Source organism: Telopea speciosissima, chromosome 11 (assembly GCF_018873765.1).
Source record: "Telopea speciosissima isolate NSW1024214 ecotype Mountain lineage chromosome 11, Tspe_v1, whole genome shotgun sequence".
Taxonomy (NCBI): Eukaryota; Viridiplantae; Streptophyta; class Magnoliopsida; order Proteales; family Proteaceae; genus Telopea; species Telopea speciosissima.
Window position 1 is genome coordinate 55,226,040 of NC_057926.1, and position 21,153 is coordinate 55,247,192.

Sequence of the window (21,153 nt, forward strand, 5' to 3'; positions counted from 1 at the left end):
TACATCATTTCGGTGCTCTCTCCCCCTTCCACTCTGACAATCTTGGTGGAGGTATTAGCAGAATATTCCAAACTAAGCAGCTTCATCATCCATTCTGAATTCAAACGTATTTGTAGCTTCACATAGACCTTTTACCAAAGTCCCGGATTGAGTACACCAAAAAAAAAAAAAAAAGAAGAAAGTGAAAGTTGCTGTTTTAATGCATGTAGACACTACTGATCAATTTTTCTTCTTGTGGCATTACCATGTAACTTCTGACTATGGTGGGGAAACTTTCTGGAGATTTTGAACGAGAAGTTAGGTAAGGTTTGGGTGGGATGTACAGGGAAGTTATGCTTCCTTCCAACATTGCCACACCTTTACTCATTGATTTTCTATTCAAGGATCAGTCTGTACCCACCGTAACCTGACCAAAGTAATCTTCCTCCTCACAATTTCTTCATCCACATTAGTTATAAGCCCTTGCAGTCCTAATGTGAAGAATATATTTCACTACAATTGATGAACTCCCACATCGATGTTCTCCCTTCAACCAGTACTATCTGGGTATATATAAACATCAGATTCATGGTAAACTTTCCAAAAATTGTTACAGAAGAGGATAGCTATCAGTCTCCCTACAAGAGGACAAGGATAGCAAATGCATTCACGGGAAATTTAACCATATTGTAGTTAGAGTATTAGATAAGCCGCCAGGTGTACAGTTAGACAAATGATGGCATTACTGTAAATAGTGTGACATGCAAGGGTTGTAATATAACTCATTATTCATTAATAAATAAATCATCTACTCTGAGGGTTACTCTCATTTGAAGAGAGAACTCACAAACTCATCGTCTCAACTCTATTTCTCTTATGGTATTAGAGCAAGAATAGAGCTGACCTCTCACTTGCAGCCATCAATGGCGTCTTCTTTAGTATTGTTTCCCTACCCAAGCACTCTCAATTTTGCCAATTTCGTCACTCAAACTCACATAGACAAATTTCTTGCTTTGGGAGACACAAATGCTGTCTCTGATCGAAAGTCAGGATTTGCTCGAATTCTTTAATGGCGAATCCACACCACCGTCTCGTGAATCAACAGATCCAGAGGGGAAAATGATCGTGAATCCAGACCATCAGTCTTGGATTCGAACAGATCGTCTTGTCAAAGCCTGGATCACTGAAACCCTCTCCGAAGAGGTTCTTGGAATCGCAGTTGGAATCAAGACTGCAGTTGAGTTATGGAGCGCTCTTGTTGTAGCATTTTCTCAGGCATCGGAGGCACGGGAGTTTGAATTACTCTCCAAGCTTCATTTCCTCAAGAAAGATAACTCCACATCACTCTCGGCATTCTTGATCGAGTTCAAGAACATCTGCGACCAGCTGAGCTCGATTGGAAAACCAGTTGAGGATCAACGAAAGGTTTTCTTGCTGCTGACAAATCTTGGTGCATCTTATGAGAACTTCGCTACTACTATGCTGAAGCCGCCTGTTCCTACCTATCAGGAGCTTGTTCCTTTGCTCCACAGTCATGAACTCCAGAATCGTGGTAACTTGGTTTCCTCTGAGTCTTCTGGATCTCATACTGCGTTTCTTGGAGCAAAGACTCCTCGATCTGATGGTCGATTTAATCGTGGAAGAGGACGGTGCCACCCTGGATCTTTCACATCTCGAGGCCGTGGATTCATACAGAACTCGAGAACTCAAACCACGGATGACAAAGAAAATCACAGTGATAAGTCTTCCAATTCTTCTCTGTAGAACAACAAAGGTTCCTTCAACAGATCTTCCATTAAGTGTCAAATCTGTCACAAGCATGGTCACGGTGCTTTGAAATGCTATAATCTCTTTGATAATAGCTACCAACCAGAAGACATTCCACAGGCTCTCAATGCTCTTCATCTCAAGGATTCTCAGGACTCAGAATGGTTCCCTGATGCAGGGGCTACTGCACATGTCACGGCTACATCAGGTATACTTCATTCTCTCAATCCATACAATGGTTCTAGTTTTGTTATGGTAGGAAATGGCAATCGACTTCCCATTACACATGTTGGACATGGCAGTATCACAACCGGCACTACTAAATTGCCTCTTAGGAATGTTCTTTTGGTACCAAATATTAAGAAAAATCTGCTTTCTGTCTCTCAATTAACCAGAGATTATCCGTGTTCTTTTGAGTTTGATGCAAATGGTTTTGTGATTAAGGATCTTCCATCCAAGAAGATTTTGGCATCGGGGAATAACAATGGGGGTTTATACACCTTTGCCGCTCCATCAGGAGTACAGCCACACAATGATCAGGAGCTGTTGGCATTTTTCTCTTCCCGATTTCAGTCTGCAACTGAGGATGTTTGGCATCAAAGGTTAGGCCATCCCTATGGCCGTATAGTACATTTTCTGCTCAATAAGGGTTTAATCTCTGTAACCCAAAAATCAAAGACCTTGTGCTCCAGCTGTGAGCTTAGTAAAAGCAGAAAATTGCCCTTTGATACTTCTTTTACTAGATGTACTGCTCCGTTAGAGCGTATTCATTGTGATTTGTGGGGTAAAGCCCCGGTTGATAGTGTGCAACATTTTCGATTTTATGTAATATTCATAGATGATTTCTCTCACTACACCTGGTTGTATCCTCTTAAGAGGAAGTCTGATTTTTTTGCAAAATTTTTGGAATTCCAATCTATGGTTGAGAGGCAATTCACCACCAAAATAAAGACATTTCAATGTGATGGTGGTGGTGAATTTTCAGACAAGGACTTTATAGCTCATTTGTGCAGCGTATTCATTGTGACTTTATGCTATCCCACCTCCCTCAAACCCCGGAATTATCTGTAGCGTTGTCTATGCTCCTTCCCCATCTATCAGGCTTTTCTCTGTCAAATCAAGCCTCTACTTCTCAGCCTCCTTTGCTCCATATGGGTGGCCCCCCCTTAGATAAAGCCATTTCAAACCACAACCCGACCCAAATCCTGAACCAAAACAACCCTTCTCTCATGGCTGTGGATGATCGTGTGCTCCCCTCTAAAAGGCTGAGAAGTAGTGAAGGTGATTTGAGGACTTCTGAGACTACAAGTGATGTTTCTTTTTTAATGAGTACCCCCGTGGAGGCTGGAGGGATCCAGCTCCACGGGAGACAATGAAGCTTATTGGGTGGAATTGTCAAGGGCGGGAGACCTCGACAATTCGCTCTCTTCATAATCTCCTCAAAGCGAGAGAACCTCGATATTCTTTTTATCATGGAGACAAAAAGCAAGAAGGCAGCTATTGAAAAATTGCTAGAAAAAGGAATTTTCAGAATTTTTCTACAGTGGACCCTATTGGGACTTCGGTGGATCGGCTCTCTTGTGGAAGGATACGGTTACCTTGTCGTGCTTATCGTAGAAACAAATTTTATTGATGCGAGGTGACTTCGTGGACTCTCCGGCTTTCTATCTTACTGTGTTTATGGGGATCCATTCGACATAGAAGGAGAGTTGTGTGGGATAGGATTCTCGCTCTAAATCATCAAGGGAGTAGGTGGCTTTGCTATGGAGACTTCAACTCTTATCTTTCTTGGCATGAAAAAGAGGGAGGAGCAAGAAGTACTTCCCACGATGGAGAGATTTTCGGATTTTCTTTCAAGTTGTGATTTTTTAGACTTGGGCTTCAATGGCTCGGTTTTTACTTGGAATAACAGAGAAAGGGTGCTGCAAACATAAGGATTAGGCTTGACCGTGCTCTCAGAATGCGGCTTGGAGGCAAGTGTTTGATAATGCCTCGATTTTTGTGAAGCCAGTGTGCTCGATCACCGCCCCATTTTGGTGGACACGAAGGAGGTATAGTTCGTGGGAAGAGACCTTTAGGTTTGAATCGATGTGGACTCTTCACGAGGATGTAAGAATGCTGCCTCTAGAGCTTGGTCGATTCCGCCTCAGTCCTCGCTCAAATGCACTGTGAAGATAGCTCATTGCAAAGAAGTTTATAAGAAGTGGAATCTCAAGTTTTCGGAATATTTATGAAAGTATTAAATCCATAAAAGATGAACTTTCTCACATTCAAGGCTGCCGAGTTCTCTTTATTCCCAAGAGAGAGAATCGAGTTACAAAAACTTCTTGATGTTCAGTTACAGAGGGAAGAGGAAATGTGGCGTCAAAAATCCAGGTTGGATTGGCTTAAAGGAGGAGACAAGAATACTTCTTTTTTTCATGTTACTACCCTAAGGAGAAGACACAGTAATAGGATTTTGAAGTTGAAAGCACCCTCGGGTGAGTGGTCTTCCTCCCCTACTGAAGTTTCTAACATCCTTTGTAACCATTTCCAAGATTTGTACTCTTCTGAGCCTATAAATAATAATGCCTTGACTTCGGTTTTGGATGCGGTGCAACCAGTGGTGACAGATGAGTTAAACTTTACTTTATGTTCTGCTCCTAGAGAAGAGGAAATCCGTGCTGCTTTGTTTAGGATGGCCCCCTTAAAATCTCCGGGTCCGGATGGCTTACCCCCCGTTTTCTTTCAAAAATATTGGGAGATGGTGAAGGTTGACTTGGTTGCTCTAGTGGAGGAGTTTTTTAGTACGGGTCGATTCCTAGGGATCTCAATAAGACCTTTATCTGTCTTATCCCTAAGGTTAATGCTCCCGATAGTTGAACAATTCCGGCCTATAAGCTTGTGCAATATTGCTTTTAAAATCATCACTAAGCTCATTCTTGATCGTCCGAGTGGGGCCTTAGATCGATTATTTCACCTTTAATCTGCCTTTATTCCTAATAGGCTCATTTCGATAATGTCCTGGTGGCGCATGAGTTGTTCCATTATATTAAGAAGCGTAAAAGGGTAAGGAGAAATTCCTAGCTCTCAAGTTAGATATGCGCAAGGCCTATGATGACTAGAGTGGAGATTCATTGAAGGTATGCTCCTCAAACCGGGGTTTAGAAATGAGTGGGTGCGATTAGTTATGACTTGTATTACTTGAGTTTCCTATAATCTTCTTGTTAATGGTTGCATCAAAGGAGCTATTTCCCTTCTAGGGAATCCGTCGGGGATCCTATCTCGCCGCTATCTTTATCCTGTGCTCTCAGGCTTTGTCTGCTGTCATTAAGAAAGCGGAGGTGGAAGGTAATATCAAAGGGGTGAGGGTTCGACATAGAAGTGAACCCATTACTCATCTCCTGTTCACGATGATTGTCTCGCTATTTTCAAGAGTTAATTTGCAAGAAGTTAACTCGTTGAAGGATTGTTTGGATTTATATTGTAATGCTACGGGGCAAGCTATAAATCTTAAAAATCCATCTCACCTTTAGCCCGAACACCCATGATAGAATCAAAAGATGGTTCTCCGAATTCTCAAAGTGAAGAATGGAGATGGGCCAGAAAGTATTTGGGGTTACCTACTCATTTTGGTGTAGCTAAGAAAGATGTTTTTAATGACATTAAGGAGAGAACTCTTAGTAAGCTCCAAGGGTGGAAAGGTAAGTTGTTATCTCATGCGGGGAAGGAGGTGTTGATCAAATCATTTTGCTCCTATGGCTAATTATGCTAGTTCTCATTTCAAGCTCCCTGTTTTCTTTCATGATTCAATTAGAAAAGCTCCGCAAATTTCTATTGGGGTGATTCGGAAGAGAAGAAGAGAGTTCATTGGATGTCTTAGGGGCGTTTGTGCAAACCTAAATCTAGAGGGGTTTGGGTTTCAAAGACTCCAAATTTCAAAATCGGGCTCTCCTAGCGAAGGTTGCTTGGCGTTTATGGTCTTCTCCGGACTCTCATTGGGCTAAGTTCCGAAATCCATTTACTTTCCACAGTGTGATTTTTGGATGCTAGGGTGGGAAATCGCCCTCTTGGGGTTGGAGGAGTTTACTTGTTGGTCGTGAAGTCCTTTTTGGAAGGGTTGATTTGGAGAGTTGGGAATGGTGAGAAGATTCGGATTTGGAAGGATAGGTGGGTTCCAAGTTTACCCAATGGAAGGCCTCAATCTCTCGGAGCCGGAGGGGTGCAGCCTCATGGTGGTGGGAGATCTAATTGATCAGGATAATAGAAGTTGGAATGTCAATCCGCATTCTCTTTTGCTTTCGATGTGGCTCGCTATTCTTAAAATTCCTCTAAGTCTTAATCCTCGAGAAGATAAGCGATCGAGTGCTTCTAGAGATGGCGTTTCTGTCAAGTCGCCTTATAAGCTTCTTATTAAGAAGGAGGAGGAAGAGGCCTCGCTAGAGCATCTAGTTCCGGATATCGCTTTGGGAGCACACTCCTCGAGGAGGTATGGAATCGGATTTGGTCTTTGCGGACTCTCCCAAAAATAAAAACTTTTCTTTGGAGGATTTGTAATGAAGCTATTGCTTCGGTGATGGCCTTAAAGCCCAGCGGATAAATATTGATCCGAGTGTTCTAGGTGTGGAGCTCATTCGAATCGGGTGACCATATTTTGTTTGATTGCCCCTTTGCTCGTAGTGTTTGGTTTGGGAGCCCACTACAATTTCACCGTCTGTTGATGGTCCGTGCTTGAAGGATTGGATTCAAAGCTGGAATATCCGGTTTAAGCAAGACAAAAAGTTTGCTACAGAGTCTCTATCAAGAGCGTCTTTTATCTCGTTGGTATCTTTGGCGCGCCCGTAATGATAGTGTTCAATGGCAAGGTTTGGACTCCTTTGGATGTTCTTCATATCACTTAAATGGCTTATCGGGAGTTTTTCAATGTCGCCTTAAAGCCGAATGCTCTTTCGTAAACGGGAGTTATTGACTCTATGCCTGGTTCGAGTTTAGTGGTTCTCAATGGTCCCCCTCCAAAGTGGGTGTTGTGAAGGTGGACTGTGATGCGGCTTTCATTAAGGATACCGCTAAGGGAGGTCTAGGAGTGATCTTTAGAGACCACACAGCGTTGTCTTAAGGGCGCGCTCCATCCCCATTATGCTTAGTTCGGTGATTCATGGAGAGATCATGGCTATTCGTAGTGCCCTATTGCGGCTCTAGATCCGGGCTACAACAACTTGGTGGTAGTTTCGGATAGTAGGGATGCCATCCTATTTATCGAAGGCGTATATCTCCTAGTTGGGAGATGGAGGGTTTAGTAGATGATGTTGTTAACTTGAAATCCTCTTTCTCATCTATTTCTTTCTCTTTTGTTCCTAGGGCTATGAATATTGTTTCGGATGCCCTAGCCGGGGAACCCTGTCACTTGGGTGCGTGACGATTGGCCAAATTCTATTCGGTGGCTTCAGGACCTCTGTGGGAATGAAGTCACTGGTTGTACTCCCCTTTTCCATCAATAAACTTCCCCTTTACCAAAAAAAAAAAAAGGTATTATAAACTCTATATCTTGTCCAAATACTCCAGAGCAAAATAGTGTGGCAGAGAGAAAGCATAGGCATATTGTAGAGTTGGGCCTTGCCATGTTATATGCTGCCTCTATCCCTCATCGGTACTGGGTAGAGGCTTTTTCGTCTGCTGTCTTTTTCATTAATAGACCACCTTCAAAAGTTCTGGATATGGATTCTCCTCTCCACATGCTGTTTCAGAAGTCTCCTGCCTATACTATGCTAAGGGTTTTTGGGTCATTATGCTATCCATATCTACGTGGTTCCACTGCTAACAAGTTTTCCCCGAGGTCATTACCATGTGTATTCTTGGGGTATAGTGATAAACACAAAGGATACCGCTGTCTCCATCGTGCAATTGGTCGTGTATATATATCTCGGCATGTTGTTTTTGATGAAGGTGTTTTTCCCTTCCAACAGCCCAGTCCAACACCAAATTTGACACCGTCTACATCGTGTGGGACTTTTGAAAGATGGCTCAGCCCATCCACAGAGGGTACCGTGTGTAACCCATGTACTGCTTCCTGGTTCTCTGAACCACCATTGGATTCTCCTGAGCCTGTTTTGGTGCAGCCCACACATGTAATCCACCAGCCCATATCTGGTCCTTCCACGCCTGGACATGGTACTTCTTCCTCACATGGGCCTGCTGATGATTCACCCATGTGTGGGCCTACTACAGATCCACGGTTTGGTGATTCTTCTCTTGGGCCTGCTACTAATAATAGATCTGACACTACTATTGGGCCTGCTTCTCATAATGGGTCTGCTACTACTGTTGGGCCTGCTTCTCATATTGAACCAGCCTCTACTGTTGGGACTACTGTTGGTGCTGTTGTACCCCATTCTATGGTTACAAGGGGCCGTGCTGGTATTCGCAAACCAAACCCCAAATATGCTCTGTCGGTGATACCCATTCCAACTGAGCCCACAACAGTGAAGGCTGCCTTGCGACATCCTGGTTGGACTGCTGCCATGCAAGAAGAAATGCAAGCATTAGCACAAAATCAAACATGGACTTTGGTTCCTCGCGAACCCACCATGAACATTGTTGGGTGTAAGTGGATTTTCAAATCCAAATTAAAGGCGGATAGTACTTTGGAAAGGTTGAAGGCCCGTTTAGTCGCCAAGGGCTTCACACAACAAGAAGGTGTGGATTTCATTGAGACTTTCAGCCCGGTCATTAAACTAGGCTCTATTCGCTTAGTGTTGTCAGTTGCTACAGTCCGTGGGTGGCCAATCCGGCAATTGGACGTCTAGAACGCTTTACATGGTTATCTCTCGATGCCGGTATACATGAGTCAGCCACCTGGCTTTGTTGATGCATCTCAGCCCAATGCTGTGTGCCGTCTAAATCGTGCCTTGTATGGTCTATGCCAGGCACCCCGAGCATGGTTTGATCGCTTTAGCATGTTTCTACTAGAGTGTGGGTTCGTGTGCAGCACGTATGATTCTTCCATGTTTGTCTATCGTTCTCAAGGTCGTGTTATGATACTACTACTTTACGTGGATGATATTGTTACATTGGGGACTACGTTCGCTATGAAGGACCTTGGTCCACTTCACTATTTCCTGGGTATAGAGGTGACTTCCACTCCTCAGGGGTTGTTCTTGTCTCAGGCTAAGTATGCCACAGATATACTACACCGTGCACATATTGTTGACATCAAGCCAACGTGCACACCCATGGCCATTCGGCCCGATCTAGCCTCAACCGACCCATTTAAAGATGTCACTTTGTATCGCAGTCTTGTTGGTGCACTTCAATACTTAACTATGACTAGACCAAATCTCTCTTATGCCGTGAATTCGGTATGCCAGCACATGCATGCACCTACTATGGCTCATTTTGGCATGGTCAAGCGCATTCTTCGTTATGTTCGTGGAACTTTGGATCAGGGTCTTCGCATTGTTCGCAATAGTTCTTTAGACCTTTATGCTTTTTCTGATTTAGATTGGGCGGGCTGTCCAATTACAAGGCGGTCCACAACAGGTTTTTGTACCTTCCTTGGGTCCAAATTGTATCTCTTGGAGTGCCAAGAAACAGCCCACCATAGCCCGCTCTAGTACTGAAGCTGAATATTGGGCTATGGCTTCTACTACTGCGGAGCTACTTGGTTGACATTTCTTCTCAAGGACATTGGCATTCCCCAACCACATCCAGCCACATTATATTGCGATAATCTTAGTGCACTCCATATGACTATCAATCCGGTTCTCCATGCTTGCACGAAGCACATTGAGGTGGATTATCACTACGTACGTGAGAGGGTGGCTCTTGGGTCTCTTGTCACGAAATTTATTCCCTCCCATCGACAATTGGCTGATGTGTTCACTAAACCTCTTCCACGACAAGCCATGGCGCGTGTGTGTATCAAACTGGGCCTTTGTTCCCGGCTCAGTTTGCGGGGGGATGTTAGAGTATTAGATAAGCCGCCAGGTGTATAGTTAGACAGTTAGACAAATGATGGCATTACTGTAAATAGTGTGATATGCAAGGGTTGTAATATAACTCATTATTCATTAATTTATAAATCATCTACTCTTAGGGTTACTCTCATTTGAAGACAGAACTCACAAATTCATCGTCTCAACTCTGTTTCTCTTAGTAGTCAGATGGAATACCACTAATTGGAGATGTAGGTGGAGCGTGGAGGTGAAGGTGGAGGTCCAATAAAATCATTTCCAGTCTTGCTCGAATTAGTCATCATAGCACATGTGCCTTTTTCAGAAGCCAACCTTAGCAGAATATATATTAACGCCATTTGGATATGCAACCGTGTACAAACAGGTTAGTGTATCCACCTAGATATACCAACCTGGATCGATCATTTGTGATCGACTGTCTTTATACCCAATGTTCCATTATAAACAAATAGATAGAATTTCCCACATTAGACATACACGTTATATTGGGATACGAAAAATGTCATCTACAAAACATATATATATATATATATATAATAAAAACAATGTATTTAAGGTGCTGACCAAGTAAAAATCACTTAGTTTTATCTTGGAGGAGAAGATAAGAAAGGGTTGGGGGGAATTGGCAAAGACTCAAGGTTTCCTTCTAACATTTCCACTACTCTGCTCATTGATGGACGGTTCACTGGATCCACCTGTATGGACCATAAACCAACGAAAACCATCTTCCTGGCTATTTCTTCTTCCTCTTCTCTCATAACCATGTCTAATAGTAAATGCTCACCTTGCCCAATACGCTTATAGATCCAATGCGGAAAATAAATCTCACTAGTGTGATCAACTCCCGCATCGATGTTCTTTCGTCCTCCAACCATTTCTAGTACCATCATTCCATAGCTATAGACATCTGACTTGTGTGAAACTCCTCCAAAGTTTCGAGACAACACTTCCGGTGCAATATATCCTAGCGTTCCTCTAGCATCTGCCATTGAAATGATACTATCTTTTCTAGGACATAGTTTAGCAAGACCAAAGTCGGATATTTTTGGACAAAAGTCTTCGTCTAAAAGAATGTTATGAGGTTTTATGTCAAAATGCACAATACGAGTATTACAACCACGATGTAAATACTCTAATCCTTGAGCGATGCCGACTGCAATTTGATATAGTCTTTCCCAACCGAGCCGATGACATGTTTTCATTAATTTCCTGTTGAAGATGAACTTCTCAAGCGATCCATTGGGCATGAACTCATAGATAAGTGCTCTTTTGGAGCCATCAAAACAAAAACCCAAAAGAGTCACAATGTTGATATGGGAGGTCCTACTAATGCTTGCAACTTCATTAATAAACTCTTCTCCATTACCTTTAGAGGCATTTAGGACTTTCACTGCAACCAAACGACCATCGGGTAGCTTCCCTTTGAATACACCTCCGTAACCACCTTGCCCCAATTTTTCTTTAAACGAATTCATCATTTTCTTGACATCTGAATAACTATATCTTTTGGGTGCCAAGGATCCAAAACTCCTAAGAAAAGCCTCAAGATTTTGAGTGTTTCTTGTTCTCTTCTTCCAAAATGTCATTAATCCATTTGAGGATAATTTTCTTCTCAAGCAGTACAGAAGAATTGCCACTAATGTAACAGTGGATATAAAGCTTGATACAATAGCTGTAAGCCAAAAGAAAGAGAGAGAGAGAGAGAGAGAGAGAGAGATAATCAAAGTCATATATGGTAGGAATGGTGATAATATATAAATCACAAAAGAGCTTATCCCGTGCATGTATAGAGACAAAGCATTCTATAATTCCACAATTGACTTCATCCTGTATTATTTATTTAGTTATTGAAATTCAAGTTGTATTGAAGCATATTGGGAATACAGGTTGAAGGGATTGTATTTGACGTCAAATACGGGCAGTGTAATTGAGAGGATAAAAATCCAGTCTTTACAACCTTGGTAAGAGCAGTATTTAGTGATAAATTGAGACAAGGAAAGAAGGGTTTGTAAAACCCACTCATCAGCAAATGCAAATAATACCTATTTTAATTTGCGTTTTTGCCTTGTCCTTGTAGTAACTCTTGTTTGCTGCAACCAAAATAAATAAAAAATATGCCACTAGTTTAGGCATCATTGATGATTGGAGTTATATAATCATAATAAGCAAAAACTGCAGTCTTAAGTCGACAACCAAAATCCCCATGATTTATATCATGATGAAAAAAAGAATCAAAAACTACCATTCAGGAAAAGAAATAACTTTCTACAGTTCGTTCTACAGTACCATTTTGAAGATCTTGATCACCGTGATTCGTGGCCGTACAAAACGAAACGACCTTTGTTCTGTATCTGTTCGAGACAGGGTGTACCTTCACACCCTTTACAGTCATGGGGAAGTTCCCATTGAAGACGAAACCCGTCAGACAACCGATTCAAGAGGCCGGGATCCTTCCCAGAAAAATCCACGGGAAACTCAATCATTTTGCAGGCAGAAGAAGATGGAGATGGAGTTTTCCAGAAATCGACGGCACCGGATGAGTAGTGAAGATCATGTTCTCCGCAGCGTCTGACACCCCGCAATTCGTAACCGGTATCATTTTCTGTTTCGGAGATACTAAGATTGGCCTTGCATATTCCAAAGTAAAGAAAGGGGCTTTTCGGTTGGAAGGTAAGATTCCCGGAAATGGATGGGAAGGTGAAATCGTAGAGTTCATCGCAGCTGTTCCGTCCTATGAGTTTCGAGAAATTTCGGTCATGAATGAAAATCATCTTTTTCTTGTAGTCGATGCTTTTAACCTCCAAACTGTCCTTCTCTGGATCTTCTGTAGTAGAATTGATAAGTTTTGGTATTGCGCTTGAGTTGTGAAAACAATGGATAACGCCTAGCCCACATTCTTCATTTGGGGGTTTGGAGAAGGGATAACTGATGTTCAATTCCCCACAGCTGGAGCGGAAGAAGGGAGCACAATGTTGGATCAAAGAGTTTTCTACTTCATCAACTGATGATCCGAGTGAAAGCTGTGACCCAATTAGTAAGAAGAAGAAAAAGAAGAAGAAAGGAGAAGAAGCAAGAAGAATAAACCTCGAGGCATGCATATGGGAAAACAATATTAATGAAGGAGAACCCATCGATCCTACATAGTACTACTACTACTACTACCGCTTAATTTACAATCGATTGAAAACCAAGATCATCATCAGCGTGATCATCCCACAAACTACGTATGTAATCCTGTTATGTTGTTGGTTACTACTAGTCCAATATTCTAACCATCGCCACTGCCAAGATGAAGGAAGGACCACTTGACGCGCCATGAATGATCAATCGTCCCAGCAGAGCAGAAGTTTCCTCCACACCTTTCCAGTTGACCACCAAGACTTAAGACTCTCGAGTCTTCTCTCTCTCTCTCTCTCTCTCGCTCCAATAATATCTCATCCACTTGGACTTGGCTAACGTCACATTGAAAAGTCATCAGCAGTCTTGGGCTTCTTGTCTGAAACGTCTCGCCTGCCTGAGGTGGGACATTTTCTTGATGAAAAACAGTAGGTAGATTGTCCAAAGGCAATTGGTGACTGGTTGACCAACTTCTTGCTAACTCTGGAACTCGTTAGGGCTGTGTCAGTCCCCCTTACATTCGGAAAATTTTTTGCTACTACACCTGTAGCGCAAGAAGGCAGTCAAGGAAATGGAATAATTACTTCTCCTTTGAGTTCATAAATATCCTCCTAGGTTTTATTATTTCTAAAATATCCTTTAAAATTCTATTTCCTTGGCTGCCAGCCTTGTATGTTCTTTAAATTCCAGAGGGGGCAGAAGGAATCGACCTCCCGAACCAACACCCTTGAAGCCAAAGTCACGAGGGGATACGGTATCTTGGTCCCATGGGTAATAAATCCATCATCCGGATCCACCTCATCCTCCAGGCGCCCTTCTCAAACCCTTGTAGCAATCAAGCCATCGATAGTTGAAGCATCCATCTGAAGTGTCTCGACCCTCGCCTAGTAGCTCCATCCCCTCGGTTGGACAGAAGGGCTTCATTGGGGACCTCATCGACAAATAGCCCCCCCTTTGCCCGAGCAGTCTCAACCGGCTTCTCAACCCCTTTGCTCCTTTGGGTCTACGTCTCGACCTCCTTTCCTTTCTTGATCGGTTTCTCGACCTCTTTCACCTTATGAACAGCGTCGCTAGGTGCGACCTTGGCCCATTTTGAAGAATCGGTACCCCTAGGAGATAAAGGCGCCTCATTCCTCTTAGAACTTTCAGGGATTGTGTAGACGTTGAATTTTGTCACCCCCAATGATGACGACAGAAGGACACAGACAAACATATGTATCTTTCTCAAGAACTTTTGTTGTTGCACCCAAGCCATATTACGTTTACATCCCTAAAAATAATTCAAAACATTCTTTTACCAATTGCTGAAGGAGGGAGGTACTGCCGAACTTCCTCGACCGCGGTAACAAATTTTTTTTATGAGTTGTGAAGGATGAAGAAACTTGGAAACCCAAAAAAATGGCAAAAAAGGACCCAAAACCCACTAAAAACAAATCCTTTTTTTGAGTGTGGCACACGAAGGATTGTGTGATGCAATGGAAACACCTCTGCAACGCCATGGAAACCCCGCGGTTTCGTACTTGTGGTGTTGTGGAGTACGGAGCCAGAGAACTTGTTCCTATATATAAATATGATGGTGCTTAGGTTTAAGATGCCTAAAAAATTCTTTACAAAAAATGAAGAGAATTTCCCTTCACCACACTATCCTAGGGTTTACAATCCCTAATAGGATTTTAGTATTTTCTTCAAAATACCCCTCCCAAACATTTGAAGCCCTACGATGAATGGACTTGGCTAAAGGAAAACTTGATCCAAAAATTAAGAAACAGAAAAGAGAAAAATTACAAGGCCTTATCGAGCTTCTTAGGAATCATCTTTTCTAATAGATGTTTGAGGCTGGGCGATCCAATTCGAGTTATATTTTCCTTTAGGCTATCTTTGGATGTCAATAAATGAAAAGAAATAACATAATCAAACAGAAATTATGATGAAACAATATATCATTGATATATATGTGTATCTTTCTCCTCAAATTCAAATTTTTTTGAATTTTTTATTTTCTTTTTTTGGCATCTAAACGGAGTCTTAGGGTAAAGGTTGGGCACACCGCTAAGGAGGTGGGATCCCATTCTCATACGAGAACGTACGAGAATGGGAGTCAGCCGCCCTGATGGCATCAAGCATGAGTGGGTACCACATGGTATCCTAGCTCCACCACCAAGGTTCCCAACATGTTTTATTCTCTCTCCTCTCTCTTTGAAAAAGAACACTTTGTCCTCCTGTGTTTCAGACCTGACCTGTGATTGGTGTATGATGTTAGCTTTGCCAAAAACGGGTGGCATTACCCAAACCCGGATCGCTCGGGTAGATGTAAGGCGGTCATTGCAGCGTGCCCTGTTTGTGCGTCGCTTAGGCCGCTACGGCAGCGTGCTGTAGAGGAACGGAATTCACCCAAACCCTCTCTCCCTTTCTCTTATATGAGTCCAAAGTGGTACCACCCACATGGGAGGATTAGCCCAATTGTAGAAAACAAGGTTTGTACTCTTGGTGGCTTGACGATACTGTCGGTTTGGTAGTGCAAGGTGGAAATGTATGAAATGGAGAAGTGGCACTTCTGGTAGCTTGAGGAATTTAAGTGACATATCGATCCAAAGATCCCCAAACGCCTATATAAGATGAGTTTAGAGCTTTGAATGTGTTTGAACCGAAAGGTGTGGTCTTAATGAAATAAGGAGAAAAATCTTCTTCGGCTTTCTCATGGATGGAATGAGCAGCTGCTATTAGATGAGGAGGTACCAAACAAAACTAGAGATCCCAAATAGTGGAGATCTAGAAAGGGTTGATTTTCAAAAGCATTAATGCAATATTGCATTTAGGGTGTGGAAATAACTTCATCTACCTGACTGACCAAATAGTACCGCTGTATTTGGTATGGATTGACTGACCAATACCAAAAATTCAAGGACTAATTGAATAGTTAATTAAACCAAAGAAACAGGTTAGTGCAGCAAAGTGCATCTATATGATGCTATTCATGAAGCATTAATTAGGAAGGGTATATGGCTGCATGGTTGCATTATCCGTATGAGAAAACCACGTACTCTGTCCCTTGCTGCAGCTAAATTTTGAGAGTGATTCTATCCGTTAATGTTTTTCCCGCCATCATAAAGAAATAGAAAGAATTTCCCCAATGAAAAATACACCTTAATACTTTTGGGAAACTAAGAATAAAGAATGTCTCATATTCAAGAAATATAATAAAAACAATTAAGATATTGATGTGGTAAAAGAATCAGCTAGTTGTTGTCTTGGAGGAGAAGATAAGTAAGGCTTGGGAGGAATTGGCAAAGATTCAAGGTTTCCTTCTAACATATCCACCACTTTGCTGATTGATGGTCGATTTGTTGGATCCATCTGTATGCACCATAAACCCACTAAGACCATCTTTCTGGCTATTACTTCTTCCTCTTCCTTTGTAACCATGTCTAACTGTAGCTGTTCACCTTCTCCAATATGCTCATATATCCAATGTGGAAAATAAATCTCGCTAGTGTGATCAACTCCTACATCGATGTTCCTTCGTCCTCCCACCATTTCTAGTATCATCATTCCATAGCTATAGACATCTGACTTGTGTGAAACCCCTCCAAAGTTTTGAGAGAACACTTCGGGTGCAATATATCCTATTGTCCCTCTAGCATCTGCCATAGAAATGATACTATCTTTTCTAGGACATAATTTAGCAAGACCAAAATCAGATATCTTTGGACAAAAGTCATCGTCCAAAAGAATATTATGAGGTTTAATATCAAAATGTAGAATTCGAGTGTTACAACCACGATGTAAATACTCTAATCCCTGAGCGATACCAACTGCAATTTGATGTAGTCTGTCCCAACCGAGGTGAGGGCATGTTTTCATTGATTTCTTGTTGTGGATGAACTTCTCAAGAGATCCATTGGACATGAACTCATAGATAAGTGCTCTTTTGGATCCATCAAAACAAAAACCCAATAAAGTGACAATATGAACATGGGAAGTCCTACTAATGCTTGCAACTTCATTAATAAAGTCTTCTCCATTATTACCTTTAGAGGCATTTAGGACTTTCACTGCAACCAAACGACCATCTGGTAGCTTCCCTTTGAACACACCACCGAAACCACCTTGGCCCAATTTTTCTTGAAACGAATTTGTTATTTTCTTGATGTCTGAATAACTATATCTTTTGGGGGCCAGGGATCCGTAATTCCTTAGAAAAGCCTCAAGGTTTTGAATTTCTCTTGTTTTTTTCTTCCAAAATGATAACAATCCATTTGGTGATGATTTCCTTCTCAAGTGGCACACAAGAATTGCCACTAATGTAACCACGAACATAAAGCTTGAGACAATAGCTGTAAGGCACCAAAAGAAAGAAAGAAAATGATAATCAAAATTGTATACGGCAGGAATGATGATAATATACACATCATAAAAGTGCAAATCCCATGCCTGCATAGAGACTAAGCATTTAATAGTTTCATAATTGGCTCCAATCTGAAGCTAATTAAGAGGGGGGGGGGGGGGGGAAGCTAATTGTATAAGGTGCATATGGGGTATACAACACACCTTATTGTCTGGGAATAATACATTCTTCTTTCTTTTTTTGTAAATACAGAAGGACTTAATAATTCTTAGAGCTATAATAACGAGTTCAACCATTAAATTTCAAAAAACACTAAATGCAGATCAAGTATTACCTATTGCAAGCTTACTTTCCAGATTTAGAGTACTCCCTGCCATAAAATCATGAGAACCAACAGATTGTTAGTCTAATAATAAATTCATAAAATCTGAAAGCGGACTTCTTTCTGAAAATCTGAATCTCATCAGGGATCAAAAAAAGGAAAAAGAAAAGGAAAATATGAGAAGTGTCTCCTGAAGAATTTTTCTAAAGTTTTAATTGCAAAAACTGGACTGATTAATGGTAGAATTGTGGCAAGATTCTAGTCATATTGACTGGCTTTTCTTTTATTTGTAAATAACGAAGTCCTAATAAATAAAAAAAGAAGCAGAAGAAAAGGAATTCTATGTACTTCACTACCCTGTTCTGTATCTATCTTTGATGGAATAAGAGTACCAGAACTCTTCATGAGAAGTCTCCGCCCCAGATTTAAACCCACTTTGATCAACATTCCCTACTCACCTTAAGTATTCCAATGCTTTATCCCCTTCCCCCCATCTCCCCAGAAAAAAAAAAACAAAAAAACAAAAAAAGCATTCTTTCCCGACTTACCTGCCGCAGTGCATATTTGGCGACTGGGTCCATTGGGGCAAAAGCACCAGAACTCTTTGTTTTCAAATCCACAGCGGCCACCGCTTGCTTGGCATTTACCGCAATTACTACTACTACTACTACTACTACTACTACTTTTACTTTGATTCCATTCCAACAGAAACCCTCTCCTTAATAATTCCGAGTAGTTCTTTTTCCCTTGTAAAAAATCCACAATACTCGTACCATTCATATCTACGGGCGCACTCACTCTCGACTTGCATAATGTCTGATCAAGAGAATAATTGGTGTACACCAAATCCAAATGCTGCTCGAATATGGCGAACGAGTGATTCCCAGTGCCCTTACTCGAACAAGTGACTGGGAAAGAATACGGGGAGGAAATCGATCTTGTGCAATTGTAGAAGAAGTAGAGATTGACGGATGTACGGTCGACGCTGTAAGGAGTGCCATCGAGGGTAAGATTATGCAGGGGAACGTGGCAATCGTACTTCAATGCCTCCGCGTTGACCACACGAAAGGAGTTATTAGCGTAGAAGATGTCCCTGATTTCAGTGGTTTGGTATTCGTGGAGGTCGTCCGTAATCAGGAGGCCTGGTTTTTGGCCAACGCAGGTTACCTCGAAACCTTGGCGGCCGCAGTAGCTTTTTTGGATGATAGGAATCCATAAAGGGTAACTTATATTGGGTCCGTAACCGCAGCTCCCTAGCATGCAAGCTTCGAATTGCGGGTCCAGTGATTTGGTTTCTACGGAGGTGATAAAGAGAAGAAGAAGGAGAAGTATGTTGTTGTTGATCAATACATGAAAGGGATCCCTGAACGAGTAACTCATCTTGGGATCCCTCCCTGAAAGAAATGATAAGATCCAGGGAGGAACCCAAGGGGCTGGGGGGTGTGGGGGAGGAGAGTGTAAAAAAACAGGGGAAGTGAGAGAAGGATGAGAGGAGTATTAAATATGGAAGCTCATCAATCAAAGCTTCCTTTCAAAAGAATCATCTTTCTCTCTTATAGATATTTTATTTTATTATTTTACATTTTTTTTTGGAGACCATTTAATTGAAATCATCTTTTGTTTTTTCAATGGATGAGTCGTCCTAGTCCAACTTAGAGTGCTCAGATCAGGGAAGGAACAGCGGGGCACCACGGCACTACCCCACTTAATTATAAAAAGACAGACGAACTGGAAAAGGGGCAGACATGCGTTTAATAATCATATTAAGAATATAATGAAGTTAGGTAGTTGGTTATTATTATAAAAATTTTCATCTTCATTTTAATTTGATTTCCTTTGCAACCAGACTAGTGACTAATTAATCTAAGGAAATCTATTGATATTGAATATATTTACATACATCTAATATGGTCTTTGTTGGACCAACAATTTCTAGGGCAATGATTCACAACGATGACTTGACTTATCGCGACCTGTACGTGTGTGGTTAGTATTATTTCTTCCTCACTTTAAATGTACAGGACTTGGACTTTCATGGTGAGTGCTTTAGAGATTCGTTGATTTACCGTTTTACCAGATTTAAAGATGTTTCAAACTTCACAGTTTTTAATTACAAAAAATAAATAAATAAATAAATTGACAGATTTTCACTTACTTTGGTCCTCTGTGGTTTGGAAGATTTGGAGAGCACACATAACATTTCGGCAGGGCATTAATTTGTGTAGCTTTTACTCTTACACTTCCCTGTTTCTTCAGGGTTGGCATTACGTACCTCATTCTTTAGATCTGCGTTTTGGTTGCTCTATTATTGCTACGGATGGTGCTTGGAATACCTCCACGTGGAGGGAGGTCGAGGTTTGATCATCATGTTTTATGAGGGTTCGTTCATTGCTTCAAAGTATAAGGTATGGATTTGCTTTTCTGCATCGGTTATGGAAGTTAATTAGTTCAAATTCGACTCTCTTCCAACTGTGGCGGGAACTGGAGGATCCAGTCCAACCAAAATAGGGATGTTTGGATTATTTCACTGATAGGCCTTTTATTTTAGCTGGGCTGGATCTGGAGGAAAGCTAAGTCTATTAGCTAAGGCTATTCATGATGGAAGAGTGCAACCCTTGTCACAGAAATAATTTGCCTTACTATTAAAAAAAAAAAAGGAAAATCAATGAAAAAACTCCAAGGTTTTTTCTTTTTCTTTTTTGATAAGTGGTTCACAAGGGGAGTTAGATTATAATCTCTAATCACTTTAAGAAAAATGGCTACAACGGCGTTTTTTAGCATCACCATAGTTTAAGAAAACATTATTGTAGCCTTTAGCGGTGTTTATCAAATACATCGTCAAATCTATCGTCGGAAATATACCACGGCGTTTTTACCTTGTACTCGTCTATGTATATTTTCGATGGTGTTTGTTACCAAACGCTGTTATATATTACCTTTTTTACAGCGTTTGTTATTGTTATATATTATTCTATTGGATTTGTCCAAATGATACCTCTAGTGTATTTAGAACATATAACTTTCTTTTGCTTGTCTCTTGTTTTATTCTTAAAATTTTTTCAAATAAGAGAAAGAAAGTTTTCAAAATAATTTGAAAGTAATTCACAATTATATAATTTTTTAAAAGTTATTATTAGCACACTTTTTTTTTTATTTTATTTACTTTTAAAAAATAAGTGAGAGCAAAAAATAAATAAATAAGGTTATAAAAAAAAAAAATTGACACTTTAAAACGTGTCAATAAGAAAATCCCTATAAATAGATATATTATATTTATTTTTGATAAGAAAATAGGGTACGTCATACAGAATCTATAACCGGACTTTATTTGTCCTTGAATAGAATGCATTTTATTTTTGTTGAGGGGCACATGATGTAATTTCACATTTACATGTTTTATTTTTTATTTTTTCGTTTTTCTTCCTCCTGATTCCCGGCCGCGCAAAAACCCTTGCCTGTGTTTGTTTCAGAAATCGACCCTTCCCAACTCGCCTCCCCTGTCTCCATCCATAGCTGCTCCCTCCGAGGAATGGTGACAAGGATGGCCGGTAGGGGCAGGGTAGGAAGGTGAAGAGGATCGATTGGCAGTCCGAAGGTGCTGTGAGGTCGTTGGAGATGGAGAGTAATGGGGGTTGCTGCAACAGAAGGGTTGTGAGGGATTGTGTCAATTATTG

The 21,153-nt window shown here is 41.1% G+C and overlaps 3 protein-coding genes across 3 annotated transcripts; 1 reads left to right on the top strand and 2 right to left on the bottom strand.

The window, feature by feature from the left end:
* Positions 1 to 8,564: 8,564 nt before the first annotated feature.
* Positions 8,565 to 9,390, top strand: LOC122645387 (uncharacterized mitochondrial protein AtMg00810-like). Its single transcript, XM_043838696.1, has 2 exons — positions 8,565 to 9,179; positions 9,223 to 9,390. Exons 1-2 carry the CDS (start codon positions 8,565 to 8,567, stop codon positions 9,388 to 9,390), a joined length of 783 nt encoding a protein of 260 aa, XP_043694631.1.
* Positions 9,391 to 10,264: 874 nt separating this feature from the next.
* LOC122645388 (PR5-like receptor kinase) lies at positions 10,265 to 11,425 on the bottom strand. The gene has a single exon (XM_043838697.1). The coding sequence runs from the start codon at positions 11,423 to 11,425 to the stop codon at positions 10,280 to 10,282; it is 1,146 nt and encodes a 381-aa protein (XP_043694632.1). The 3' UTR covers positions 10,265 to 10,279.
* Positions 11,426 to 16,009: 4,584 nt separating this feature from the next.
* On the bottom strand, positions 16,010 to 17,062 carry LOC122645461 (rust resistance kinase Lr10-like). The gene is made up of 2 exons (XM_043838766.1): positions 16,841 to 17,062; positions 16,010 to 16,737 (listed from the first exon to the last, which is right to left on the bottom strand). The coding sequence occupies exon 2, from the start codon at positions 16,716 to 16,718 to the stop codon at positions 16,020 to 16,022; it is 699 nt and encodes a 232-aa protein (XP_043694701.1). The 5' UTR covers positions 16,719 to 16,737; positions 16,841 to 17,062; the 3' UTR covers positions 16,010 to 16,019.
* Positions 17,063 to 21,153: the final 4,091 nt, after the last annotated feature.